The sequence below is a fragment of the Cydia amplana genome, chromosome 14 (genome assembly GCF_948474715.1).
Source record: "Cydia amplana chromosome 14, ilCydAmpl1.1, whole genome shotgun sequence".
NCBI lineage: Eukaryota > Metazoa > Arthropoda > Insecta > Lepidoptera > Tortricidae > Cydia > Cydia amplana.
Genome location: NC_086082.1, coordinates 6,656,378 through 6,671,417, shown reverse-complemented (window position 1 = coordinate 6,671,417; position 15,040 = coordinate 6,656,378). Strand labels below are relative to the sequence as shown.

General features: G+C 35.6%; 1 protein-coding gene across 1 annotated transcript in view; it reads left to right on the top strand.

Annotated features, from left to right (window-relative positions):
- LOC134654050 (estradiol 17-beta-dehydrogenase 11-like) overlaps positions 1-15,040 on the top strand; it is a 50,778-nt gene that overhangs the window by 23,820 nt on the left and 11,918 nt on the right. Inside the window, exons 3-5 of the mRNA XM_063509446.1 lie at positions 12,451-12,575; positions 13,093-13,203; positions 13,849-14,096. Of these exons, the coding sequence (XP_063365516.1) occupies positions 12,451-12,575; positions 13,093-13,203; positions 13,849-14,096 (484 nt within the window). The remainder of the gene's footprint in view (positions 1-12,450; positions 12,576-13,092; positions 13,204-13,848; positions 14,097-15,040) is intronic.

The window sequence follows — 15,040 nt, the reverse complement described above, 5'->3', positions numbered from 1 at the left end:
TATTTGCAACCAGTGAATGTAGGTTAATTAATTAGACTTAGGTATCATTCCAGATTTGTTTTGATTCCAATTCCAACACCCCCTGGCACTGAATAAAATAACCGACTTGGTTTCACATTACATCTCAAAACTTTTTTGTAGTAAAAGCGTTGCGAGACTTGCACCTTTTTACATGTAATGTTTTTGATGGGATCTCATCTCTTTTTGTAGGCAGTCCTTCTTTTCGGGTACTCATACCCATACTATGTATACACATATCATAACTAAACATATCTTCATTCATACTCACATCGTACATCGTAGTGTACCTTTACTTTACCTACTATTTGTAGGAACTGCAACAGTAACTTTGTAATATCATATATTTATATGGGATTACAAACTTACTTATGCAGTTCTTAGATCTTTAAAACGTGACTGATATTGCAATATTTTTAGGTTTTCCCTTTATGTGGCCATTAAACCCTAACTCTGTACCAAATTTCAGCTCTCTGAGTTTATGGGAAGTACTAGTTCCATTCTGATGATCATGAGTGAGTGAGTGAGTGTCATAAATGCGAAACTTTGCTTTCGCTTAACTTCGGAACTAAATGACCTACAGCCTTGAAATTTTGGATTTTAAGTATGTGATTATAGCTTACTGGATGTCGAAAATTTCTGCGTTCTGGTCTTATCCAGAGGTTCTCAAATAGGGGCCTGAAAATGCGGCGAAATGGTTCCAGTAAAGGATGGTACGGCAGTGTTTGCTTCGCGCTCGACTTGGCGGGGGCACTGCCGTGCCCCCAGATTTGTATGGCGTCAACTACAATTTACATGATCTGAAAATGTACAAAGGACATAGGTGCTAAAATGTACTAGGGAGAATAACAGGTAGGTTAACTTAAGGGTTTAAAAAATAACACAGCGTAGTAAAACAAGAAAAGCCGGAAGCAATGAAAACTCAGTTAAATTTGAGATAGGGACGGCCTTAATTTATATGGATAATAGGTATTGATCTTTTATGTTATGATGGCCTTCGCAACATTTTATTGAGGTTTATTCTAAATCGCTGATTTCGTTCTAATATTAGGCAACAAAGGATAAGTGAGAGTCGGTTGTCGGTTACGCAGTACTCAAGTGCAAGGTCGGTGCAACAAACCGGATTGCGTCCTCCGCGTCGGACACTGCAAGAGTATTGCCGGAACAGACGTGAGTCGTGATGCTTTAGTTCAAATAGCAGGCATTAAAGAGTAAAGTGAGAGTCTGTTAAGCAACGTCTCAAGTGCAAGGTCGGTGCAGCAAACCGGATTGCGTCCTCGGGCGACGGGCGATACAAGTGTACCCCTGCCCACCGGAACAATCATGATCTTATTGATAGGTAGATCTATAGTTACGCAACACGCTGTCATACAATACGTATAATTTAATGCCGGTAAGGATCGTTATTCCCTGTACTTACGTAGGCGTAGGTAGTAGAAGAGTACCTACGTATTGTTAAATATTAATTGATATAATTTCACGAGGATGAACACTGTGCATGAGGTAGATTAAATAGTAGCAGACAGTTTATAGGGTTCCGTAGCCAAATGGCAAAAAACGGAACCCTTATGGATTCGTCATGTCTGTCTGTCTGTCTGTCTGTCCGTCTGTCTGTCCGTCCGTATGTCAAAGCCACTTTTTTCCGAAACTATAAGAACTATACTGTTGAAACTTGGTAAGTAGATGTATTCTGTGAACCGCATTAAGATTTTCACACAAAAAAAAAACAATAAATTTTGGGGGTTCCCCAATTCCCCATACTTAGAAGTGAAACTCAACATTTTTTTTTAATAAATCCATACGTGTGGGGTATCTATGGATAGGTCTTCAAAAATGATATTGAGGTTTCTAATATCATTTTTTTCTAAACTGAATAGTTTGCGCGAGAGACACTTCCAAAGTGGTAAAATGTGTGTGTGCGGGGGGGGGGGGGGGGTCACACCCCTCCTGTAACTTCTAAAATAAGAGAATGATAAAACTAAAAAAAATATGTGATGTACATTACCATACAAACTTCCACCGAAAATTGGTTTGAACGAGATCTAGTAAGTAGTTTTTAGGGTTCCGTACCCAAAGGGTAAAAACGGGACCCTATTACTAAGACTCCGCTGTCCGTCCGTCCGTCCGTCCGTCCGTCTGTCACCAGGCTGTATCTCACGAACCGTGATAGCTAGACAGTTGAAATTTTCACAGATGATGTATTTCTGTTGCCGCTATAACAACAAATACTAAAAACAGAATAAAATAAAGATTTAAGTGGGGCTCCCAAACAACAAACGTGATTTTTGACCGAAGTTAAGCAACGTCGGGCGCGGTCAGTACTTGGATGGGTGACCGTTTTTTTTGCTTGTTTTGCTATTTTTTGTTGATGGTGCGGAACCCTCCGTGCGCGAGTCCGACTCGCACTTGGCCGGTTTTTTTTTAATACGTCATAAATCCCCTAAATACGGAACCCTTCATGGGCGAGTCCGACTCGCACTTGGCCGCTTTTTTAATAGTAAATAAACAAGTGTATCAATAAGTATGATAATGATTTTGTTAAAGTGTTTTGTTCAACAATAGAGGTCTACATCTAAAATACAAGTTACTTCTAAATGTTCAAAGCGTGTGTGGTAACATACACCGCATCGCTATACTTAGGATGGTGTGATGTATAATAATAGCTACAAGGACCCATTTTAAACATACCAGGATCCACGTTCAGCGTCAACATCTTTTAATCTGCCTTATTTCATGAACATGTATGGCGAACGGAAGCTTATTTCCGGATTTCCGGTAATTCCAAAATTATCGGTTTATTACTTCTTTGTCTTATGAGTGATGATTGCGCTGATCATTTGAAAAAGTAGATACCTACTTTCGGACGCGGCTCGACAGGACGTTTCATCTCTCATCATCACTTGAAAGTCGTAGGGAGTCTATTATAATATTATAAGGTGGCCTAGAATTAAAATTTGTTCAAGTGACCGGGTGAAGTATAAATAGGTAGGTACCTACATGGGCTTTCCAACGAAATAATTCAAACAAACGTAAAGTCTTGACGACACCGTGCAACGACCACACACTGGCACCACATGTCGAGGACGTTTGCACAACATTAATTATTATATGCACGTTAAGTAAAGCGGGGATTTAAAACTATGGTTTCACCTAAGCGGTTTAGGTACCTACATTAAAGCTTTAATTGCCGTACTTAAATGGATTTCTGTTATGCTTACTTCGGATCTGGCTAAACGAATACGTAGATACCTAGTTATTAAACTTATTAAATACATTCTGTTAATTATTATACAATATCCGTTAACTGAAATTGAAATAAACATTAATGGTTATGATATAACCTCAACCTAGAAAGCTCTTAACTTTGTACATGTACTACATGTTTTCATATAGGTATTAATTTTACTCTTGTATGTTATGATATGAAATTCCATTTCATCAGCATTCACAAAAACTGCCAGTTCTTTTTTATATTATATTCCGGTAAAAATATACAAGCTTTTGTAAAGATAACTTTTGTGCAAGGTTTTTCTTTTCAAGCCAAGATCACTTAGAACAACCCTATTCGTAAAGCTTTTGGCATAGAATAGGTATTGATGGGACAGAAATATTTCCACTAATTGGCAAACAGTTTTCTCAGGTCCCACTTAACGAAAGTTTGGCTGTAATAAACTTGACAGTTTTCTCTTTGTTAAGTCCGCTTAGTTGCCGTATGTTTGCATGGATATACGACACACAAATCCACGTTTCTCGCCGACGGTTGTCTCCAAAACACATATTGAGTAGTCATCTTTGTTTGCTGTACCGGCTTTAGGAAACATGAGCAAGGTTGAAGTTGACGTGCCATTGCTGAGATTTCATCTTGTAAAGGAAGTGAATGTCCGCCGTTTTCGTTTTCAGTGTCCTTATTTGGTCAACGCTCCGAAAAAGGAAAATGTTTGTTCTGTTATCTTTTGCGTCAGAAAGGACCTGTTTTTTATGACGAGCACAAGAACAAAGGATGTCTAATGAAGGATCGACTTAATCGAAGTCTTATTTCTTACTCACAGTGACGCGGGTAAATTATATTTTTAACATATAAAGTTCCAATTCCAAACCGGAACATAAAAAAATCTAAATCTGCAACAAAATTGTAAAAAAGGTATTGTAGATTGACTGGTAGATTTTCTTGCTCTGGAGATTCCATTAAAATGAACAGACGTCTTGTAATTGCGGAGAAATGGGAGAAAGCTCATAAACCTGCGAAACGTTTAGCATTTCTGACACCCACAATAAAATCCAAACAGCCGATAGATAAACCTGATCACCGTGTTTTCTGCATGACGATTTGAATGGAATGTGTTAAAAAACAAATGTGAAATATTCGCTTTCTCTTGGAAGTCTACTTACTGAAATGGTGAGAGGATATTTTGAATTCAGAAAAATTAAGTAAAGATAATTGATTAAAATACATGATTAGTTAATTTTAATGGTTTAGAATCAATAATATAGTTACTTTTATTTTAACAAATGGACTATGAATGCCATTACAATTTAGTTACAGATAACTTTTATTATCTACCTAACCTAGTAGGTAGATATCTAATAAAATGATCCGACAACATAGCAATGAAATAGTGAAATAATATTTGTAAACAGATACCTAATAGATACAATACAAACAGTCTGTCAGTCATAGGTCATGCAATTACTGGTAAGTATTTATTAGTGTGTTACGAATACTGACGCAAAACTAGAGCAAGTTTAGTAACATCCGAATACAAACCAGAGTAAAATGAGACAATTTACTGGCCCCTGCGACAGACAGAAGCATAGAAAATCTTACAAAGCCTAGTGCCTGCGCTACAATGACCGGTAATGCGACCTCGTTACTGACAGAAGGTTTTTTGTACATCGACGTCAGAGACGTGTTTAGTTTTGCATCTTACTATGTTGTAATACGGCACGTATTTTGGACATCGTCTTTACGCGTCTTAATCTTTGTGCTCGCTTCGCATTTTTTTGGTAAATAAATATCATGGTATTTACAGTCATGAAAAAAAGCAAGACAAGATTATTACAGTAATAACGTAGACCTTCGTAATGCCATGTGGAGCTACATATTTATATATAATAATTATGTACCTAACGTATTCTTCATTATGCTAAGCTACAAATAAATAGACGGACACAACGAAACTACTTAATTATACATTTTCATATGTACAAACATATACGTAAAAATGCTGCCTATAAATATAAACTGTTAACAATTTGCAGAGTAGACTTCTATAGCAGCAGTAGCCAGTGAGACAAAGGAAAAGAGGAGTTATAATACCTGAATAAAACAGAAGTGTCAGATCCCTAATACATAATGCATATATGCCATTAACCACCTGCACAAATTAATAATAATAATAAAATCCTAGTCATTGCCTTATCATACTTTATAATTATTGCATGTGACCATAGAATATGTCTTTTATAATAACCGGTGTTATTGTGAATGAGCGTAAACATAAACATAAGCATAAACTACCAGTTAACACTCGGGGCAAACATATGTTATATACTTAAGTAGTTTTTTGTAATATGTGCTACGGAATGGAACCCAGCATGACCCGACGTGCTGATATCAATGCTATCCAGATTTTACCGACATAATATTTTTCACCTTAGTAGCTCAAACAAGGGTATTTTGATACTTAAAAACAGTGAGCAAAATCGCATTTTGCTCACTGAGTGAGACAAAATGAGTAAAATGCAATTTTGCTCACTCAGTGAGCAAAATGCGATTTTGTAGTATAGGATCTTTCGCTTGCACGGGACTCAAAATAAGCACTCGAAGAAATATCAAACTTTGATCTCTTGTTGTACAAATAACTATTACTACATTTATATCCTTTACAATTCTAGTGCCAAACAGGTTACAAAAGCCTTCAATTAAACAAAATAAATGGAACAAGTCTTTGTTTATGCCAACGTGAAGGAGATATTTTTGTCAGGCTGTTTACATGCCGTATATTTTAAGTTTTATATTTTTTCCACGCAATCGAGGTCAACAAATATTGATTCTAAGATGTTCTCATACAATCCTATTAGTTTTATCGATTCAGATAGCTGAGATAGCGACTAGATAACATGGCAATTTTAGGTATTTAACCAACATCTCGAATTAACATGAATACATATATGTATAAAACATTTTAGGAGTTGACTGAAAAAAACGTTTTATTAAGATTAAATTTGAAATGTGACTTACAATTAGAATCGGACCAAGCTAACTCTGCATAGCATTATTAAAATGATACAAGTTTCTCTGTCTCACTCTGTTAGCTTAGACGGACTTTACCAAGTACCTACCTATAGCCGGCGGCGGCGAGACATTCAACATGATACGATATACGTATTTATTACATATCATTATCGTTATTCATATCATATGATTATGCATAATATATAAATAAGCATAATAATTGTGCAAGTCGGAATATATTGTATTTTATTACCAAATGGTGTATAGGTATGTTTGTGAAGCTATAAAATTGTAGCACCTAAAGCGTCATATTTATCTACACAGTTCTCCACTGCACCCGAACTTAAGTGATACTTAAAAAAAAATAAGGATATTAACATTATTCTATTAGATAAATATCGTACAAATAAAAAAAGTCTGTTATTAATTAGGCCGTTTTTGAGTAGATGTATGTATATGTAGGTGCCTTGGTGAATATTCATGCAACTTATATAACCCTTTTGTGAATACACGCGTGGGTTCCTGAACGTGTTTCTCTCATTAAAATTCTTGTGCGTTTTGACCACAGCGTAATCGCCGGACATTTTCAATTCCACCTGGATTACCGCTTTCGAACGCTCTTCTGCTCTAATGCTCTTTCTTACCGTATACTCTATAACGGGGAATAAACTTGCAAGTCATGTATATTAATATTATTATAACATAATTACTTTATTGAGAATAATTTGTAGAAACGTACACTAATTAGGTCACGAGATGTTGAATCTAATGATCTTGAACCTAATTAATGTAACTTTGTACAAATTATTTTCCTAACAATTTGTAGTCAGTACATCATACATACATACATCAATTCACAATTCGCCGCAAGTCCAACAAGTAAACATTGACGCTAATAGGTACCTAAAGTCTATTTTTTTATTCGGTAGACTAAAATGACATTTCATAGTATGAACATGAAATGTCATTTCATACTATGAAATGTCATTTTAGTCTACCGAATAAAAAAATAGACTTTAGCTAATAGGTAGGTCGTTACTTACCGACCCAGAAATTTACAGGAAACTGTCAGTGTCAGGTGTCAATTGTCATGTTGGTGAAATATGCGCCTTCAAAATATTTGTCTAAAGTCTATTTTTTTATTCGGTAGACTGAAATGACAGTTAATAGTATGGACATGAAATGCTCATTTCATACTATTAACTGTCATTTCAGTCTACCGAATAAAAAAATAGACTTTAGAAAACGTTCTCTTACTTTACAGATGATTTTTCTCAATGATATCATGTTCAGTTTATTTTTTCAGGTCCTACTTGAAAAGAATGCACTGAATTAATATATCATAAAATCCAATCGGTGCTAGTTCACATTGACCCAGTATTTTGGTTAAGGTCAAGTGTTTGTCCTTCCTAAAAACGATAGTAGCGTTACAAGTATTAATTACGGCAGAACTTATGCACACTTATGTAAGCTTTTACGAGCTTTCGGACTGTTACGGTCAATACTCAATACCATACGCTTACGATACGATATACTTATATAGGTATAGATAGAAGATTGGCGCCAAATATTGCTTAAAACGGTAGAAGTCAAGTCATGGTATTATTTACGTTTATGTTTTTGTTTTTAAGACTTCAATATCAAGCTATTATGTATTTATTAGATGTTATTAAAATTAATTTTATTATAATATTTATGATATTTTTATGATAATAAAATTGATTGAATTGATTAATTATGCCGGTTCCAAAAATAAATACTCATGTATAAAACATATGAAGTAATAATTACATATGAATTCTACTTAAAAATAAAAAAATAAAGCAGAAACTAAAACTACTCTAATTTACATCCAAAAGAGGTTTCTAAGTATGACATATGTCGTGTATTTATATTTAAATTATTAATAATGATAATTAGATAGGTACCTACAGAAATTTACAAACTTATACGTAACTAGGTAAATAAATATAAACATTTAGGGTATTATATGTTATTAGGCCATAGGACCCATAGGTACCCGGCTAAATGTAGAACGCTGCTGGCGTTTCCCCTTTGCACCGCTAGCGAAATACGCTGGATTAAAAATGTGCCGGACCTGGGGTCGCCGCTTTTCTCACGTAGGCGTTGACCAGCCTTTCTTATAAATTTTTTAGCATCAGTACACCAAGGCCCGCTGGTTTCTATGGCTACTGGTACAAAATCGAAGGTCGGCTCCAGATTTGAATATTAATTAGGAAACGGAAATAAACAATAAGTATAATTTTAAACAGTGATACATTAATAAGGTATGGTCGCCGTTAACTCTGCTAGCCAAAGATCGCTACAGTGAACTTGTTGTTGTTTTTCACTTGTTCCGCGGCACAACATATAACTCCCACGTTGCGTGTTATTTTTAGGACATGACGGAGTTCTTTTATTCATAATTCATAAGATACTCACTCTACTCTTAATTAAATTTGAAAGATCGTTAAAATAAAATTAAAATGGTTTACATATCTTAGATACTAATGCCTCATTTCTAATTGTGATCTAAGTCGTTCAAAAGTAATTATGATATGGATGATAAGATTTATGGTACATTAAAAATTAAATAAATATATAAATAAATATTGGGGGACATCTTACACAGATCACCTAGCCCCAAACTAAGCAAAGCTTGTACTATGGGTACTAGGCGACGATATACATACTTATATAGATAAATACATACTTATATATATAGAAAACATCCATGACTCCGGAACAAATATTAGTGTTCATCACACAAATAAATGCCCTTACCGGGATTCGAACCCAGGACCATCGGCTTAGCAGGCATGGTCACTACCCACTAGGCCAGACCGGTCGTCAAATGAATCGGAATGTACCTATTCGTTTTAACAAGAACATTATTTAAACAATAGGAAAAAAAGATTTAAAAAACCAAGAACATAATAATTAAAAATATCTAATTGTCACTAGAAAAATGTGTGTATATGTGGATTACTGTCACTAGAAAAGTAATTCAATGATTATAAAAACTCTATGTTTATAAAACATAGCGTTTGAGTATCAAAACCTAACAGGCAATAAGTATATTTAGCTGTTACGCATAAAGACTTTTTTTCTAAATCAATTTGGAAGTATTTGCTGAAGGTACGAGTATACCAATCCCTTTCAATTACGATACGCTGCAATGACAATGATTTCACACAAATTTTAAATTGACAAATATGTACTCGTAGTTTTCATACATTTGACATGCAATCATGTTTATGACTTGCATGATAGATAATAACATCAGTGTAAATTTAGACATGTTACACGTGCCTTGCAAATGGCTCACGTGCGTGCGTCGACGAAAGTTTTCTTTGCTGACTTTGCGAGATGGGCACGTCACGACTCTGACCGTGTTTTGAGCAAAGTATGCTTAATTGTGAAACGTTGACCGAGAACCAAATATCGCGTATTCAAGGTTAAACATATAGTTAAAAGTACTTTTGCATAATTCAATCTAAAATTAGTAAGATTATGCAAGTACTTGAAGGCTAAAGAATACGAGAATAAAAATAAATTAAATTACAATAATTCGCAGACTAGGTACGCCTATTGTACCTATCTCTACAAAACTTTGCCATGCTATCGTCAATACTAGATTTTTATATAGAAATATTTACCTATATCCTTCCTTCTGGAGATCTGACATGACATTAAAAAATATTTCTTAGATTTTTCAATAAAAATGAAGCCCTAAATTGAGTCAATGTTTCAGTTAGGTACAGTGTGTAGTACCACAAAGATGGCAATGGCAATTGATAGTCCATCACCAGCTGCTTAGTGTGTCAATGCCAGCGCGCGCCGGCGCCGAAGGAAGCGCTTCCGCAGCGCAATCGCACCGTGCGCGCGCTGTTCTTTCTCGAACCACTTTCGATATTTTTTTATTTTTTCTGGGTGACCTGTTAAGGCATGCTTCTATTGATTAATATACATACTTTGTTGAATGGTCACTAACTGTACTGACGATGGTATACCTACATAGTACGGTCGGTGCCCCAACTTAAGTAGATACCCAGGTCGCTATACTAAATGTATAGAAAAGTGAACACTTCATTGGAAACTAGGGAACCGACTGACGACGACGACTGTGATTGTGGTGAGCTACGGTGATAACCTGATAACACAATGCTATGGTTCCAATAGCTATTGCCGGCTTTCTTTGCGTAGACTTTTATGCAGGTTGCAATGCTACTTACCTAAACATTGTGCTGCAAAGCATAGTAGTTGGATTCATAATTTCACAACACTTCACAATTATTTGTCAGAATGTATACTGTATACTACGTTAGGTATTTATATTTATTTAACTACCTTAACGTAAGGATCTCGTCCCACAATTGTAATTGTCATTTAGAAAATTAATGTCATAAACAATTTTTTGCTCACTTTATGTATTGTACTGGGTAATTAGAAGTCATTTGTGTTAATTGACGACTTCAGTCAGACACAAAAAAACATAAATATTATTTGACAAATGACACTTGACTTAGGAGGATTAACAATGAAACAATAGGTTTATTTGCATCTTCTTCGTATAGACAGTTCAACGCTTTATGCATGCTCGTGTATCTGTGGGTTAATAATATGTTGCATCGCTAGTCTTTGATCATCATATTTTCTATACCGCACATTGTAGTGCATTGACTTTCTATAGTCACTATCTCAACTGAATCACTCTGGAACCATATTAAAAGAAAACAGATTGTTGCAAACTCTAGTATTATGTACGTAAATGAATATGCTAATTTATCAGTACTAATTGGCACTAATTATATGCAAATTAAATCAGAAAAATGATTAGGTTAGCACCCCTGCACATGTATGCAGCCGTACTACGCTTATCGTTTTACTGAATGTACAGTACCATGGCCCACACTGTTAACTGTACATCGGTGGACCTTATGCCTTTTGTAATAAGGTCCACCGATGTACAATTAAGGCTGTTGCTGTTTGTACATACACATGACAGTCAATTAAGTTTTGGCTCGGTTTTTACAGCTGTTGTCAATTTTTTAAACGACTTCAATATTTCGAAGGAGGAGGTGCCTAATTCGATTATACGTTTTTTATTTTTATTTTTTGGTTTTCATTGTTCCATTGTATTTGAGAATGTTTTCATTTTGACAACGGTTATTCCCAAGCATCGCAATTATTCGACTAGCATACCTACGTGACTTTTGTTCTTAGGGGAGAGTTATCATCCGACCATAAGCGATTAGCGTTCCCTTTAACACTTGGCGCATACTTAACATTGTAAGTATTTGTATAGGTATAGTACGTATAAATAAACATGTGAAGGTTCCGATTTCAAAACTTACAGCTATTCATCAAATTTCTCTCAAAGTAGCAGACGCGTGAGATTGCAGTCTCGTGCGAAATAACGCAAGTCAATGCTAATTTTCTTTAAACACTATACAGTATACATGAGGACTTTGATTTTATTTTATTGGGGCGTGCAATAATGAGTATTTTTATGCTATCATTTATAGCATTGGTAACTTTCCATGAATCTGGGTAGGTATACGTAACTGAATTTAAATGATGTGTTACCTAAAACGGAATCTAAAACCAACAGCTTATGTTAGTGCTGAGGATAACGAATCAAGTTACCAACTGCCACTAAACCGATCTCAGGTAGATGAGGTAGAGGTGTACTGTAAAAGTATAAAACTGACCTTTAACATAACTTTGCCCACCGCGTCACAGTTCAGTAAAAGCGAAATAGCTTAAAAGTACCTAGTTACAGATACACTTTCTGACACGATATCGAGTCTACAGCTTTATATATTGTATGGAACTACAGAATGCATTTTAATGCTTTCCATTTGCGAATCAGCTCCAACAAGGTCGTCGACACCGACACCGACCTGCGGCCGTCCATTAAAATCTCAGGTAGAACTATCTTGATCGTAATGACGATGATCGTTAAATTCTTAATATATTTATCTACGTGACGCTTAGAAACTAAGCATTTCGTAAAGTTTAACTAGTGACCAAGGTTTATGCCTAGGTGTTTCATAACATAACTCTCTGCTGGACTATTGTTGCCTTTTAACGCCTTTTAAATGTTAAAGGAGCCATGAAATTATTAGCAACAAGATACACCCAGGTATCCAATTAGTTACGATTTTATAGATGTGCTTATTTTGTTGTTTCAGGACTGGAAGACTCGGAAAAACTTGTGAAGGGTATTGGAGGGGACTGCTACTCGTACGTGGTGAATCTAGCTGATAAGGAAGACATTTACCGCGTTGCCAAAAAGGTTCACGAGGAAGTCGGCAGGGTAAGTGAATTAGACACTAATAAAATTGGATTTAATGCATAGGGTTTCAACAAGCCTAGCTTTATTGAATAGATCGATTTAAATAGGTTTTTTTTAATACTTTGTTGCGGTGTGCTGAAAGATAACTTAATGCCTCAAGGGCTTATTTTAGGTTTAAGCTAGTTGTTAATTTAGTTCAGTTTTTATTTTATTGTAGTACCTCTGTATATTTAATTATGTAAATAAATGATTTATTTAGTCATAATCATAAGTAACTATTATTAGGACAGTTTAAAATATACTTTAATTTGAACCAAATTTTGTCTATTCGCTTTCCCAAAGTATCAATGAGTACACAAAAGATCAGTCCGCTTACGCCTGAACCGGTTTTATTGGCATTATCTCTGTCGTCATCGGAAACAGTTACATTGTCAAGGCACATTTTGATATCGGCATTAAAAAACACGATAAAGTTGGTCCATTGTTTGTAGGTTTGTCAGACCAGGTGCTTGAGCAACTGTTCGATTGTTTCTTGCAGGTGAGTCTGTTGATAAACAATGCTGGCGTGGTATCGGGCCAGTACCTGCTCGACACGCCGGACCATCTCATACAGAGGACGTTTGACGTAAACGTGTTGGCGCATATATGGGTAAGAAATTAAGTATAAACACCAAAGTTGGCAAGGTCGAGCTATTTGCCTTATAATATGACGTAAGGCGTGTCAAATTATAAGGTAAATAGCTGACCCTTGCCGACCTCTGGTAAACACACCTATCGTAAAATTGTCCTTATTTGCTCCAATATTTGCTCGAAATTAGGGAAATTATGAATAGTGTTTAGTTGTTTATCTACCTACAGTTTACTTAGGGGCACAAAGTTACATCGTAAACAAAGAACATATTTGAATATATTAAACGTTAAGTCTTTCTACAGAATTAGAGTATTAATTACCCATAGGGGAACAAAACAAGACCATTTTACGGTACCTATTAAGTACATTAAGTAAATTGAATCGGCTACGATCATTAAGAACAGAACTTCTATGTACGAGCGTGAGCCCATTCTTATTTTATATTACTTTTATTAACCATTGAACTAATTTCTATTAAACGATGTAATCGCATCTTATCGTTACAACAAACATTTATTACTTATCTGCATAAATGCATTACCGCAAATTTCCTTAAATCCTTTGCATCTATATATTTATGTATCTCTAACAAATTATCAAAAGCAGCAGACTTTATCTAGGTACATCTTTTCCTTTTCTGAAAATTTCCTCATCCTTTTCCAGACGGTAAAAGCCTTCCTGCCCAAGATGATCGAACACAACGACGGCCACATAGTGACCATAGCGTCCATGGCGGGCCACGTGGGCGTGGCCAAGCTGGTGGACTACTGCGCGTCCAAGTCTGCGGCCTGCGGCTTCGATGAGGCCCTGAGGTTGGAGCTGGAGGTGCGCGGCGCGAAGGGGGTGACTACCTCGCTCATCTGCCCGTACTTTATACGGTCTACGGGCATGTTCGAGCAGGTGAATTCGAGGCAAGTATTCGTAGAATCTTGATGAATAATTATGTATTACCGTCTATTTTACTATGCGTCTAACTCTGTATATTTCAACTTTGTCGATGCCCTAAAGGCCTGTACATATTGTACACTTCGTTAAACTTCGCCGAAATGAAATTCCATTGTCATTTTTGACTCCACGTCATACAAAAAAATACACAAAAGTTAACAAGTTATTTTCATTATGGCTCATTTTATGCTGACTTCTGGTTGTAAAAGGTCATGCTGCCAGAAGTAATTGTACGTAAACGTATTGATTCGAAAGGCAATAAGATATGTCGATGAACTTTAAAGGTATGTGGGTGATTACCGTTCGCCAGTTCTCAAGCCTTAAAAATTACTTTGCCAAGGCGATTACCACCTTTAGCGAATGTTTATTGACTCAAATTAAGGTTCATGAAATACGTGTTAACATAATTGCAATGCTACCTACTAAAGCTTATACCTACGTCATATCATGACGTACATTACCGACGTTTAACTTTTTATTCTGGCTACTCATGTAAAATAAGATCCATACATTGTTGGTACACATTTTCTTTGTTGTTTTTAATTTTTCATATCCATTTCTTTGTACGATTTTTTATACCAAGTCATCAGTTTATTTGACGAGTATTTATTGATTAAATACGTAGATAATTAATAATATCGTGTCGTGTGAAAGTAGGTAAATATAAATACTTAAATCAGATTTATACCTTTCAGTGCGCACGACGCACATGCGGCGCATGCCGTACCCCTAATTAATACCTACAATACGAGTAAAATAAAAATTATTAACGCTTTTCCAGGCATAGTAGATACTCCAATAGAATTTCAACTTCAGCATTCCGATTTAAGGTTCAAATTAGATTGCACTTTCGAGAAATGTGACTTGTCTTTAAATGATGAATAACCAAAGATGGATTAAGTAACAGGAA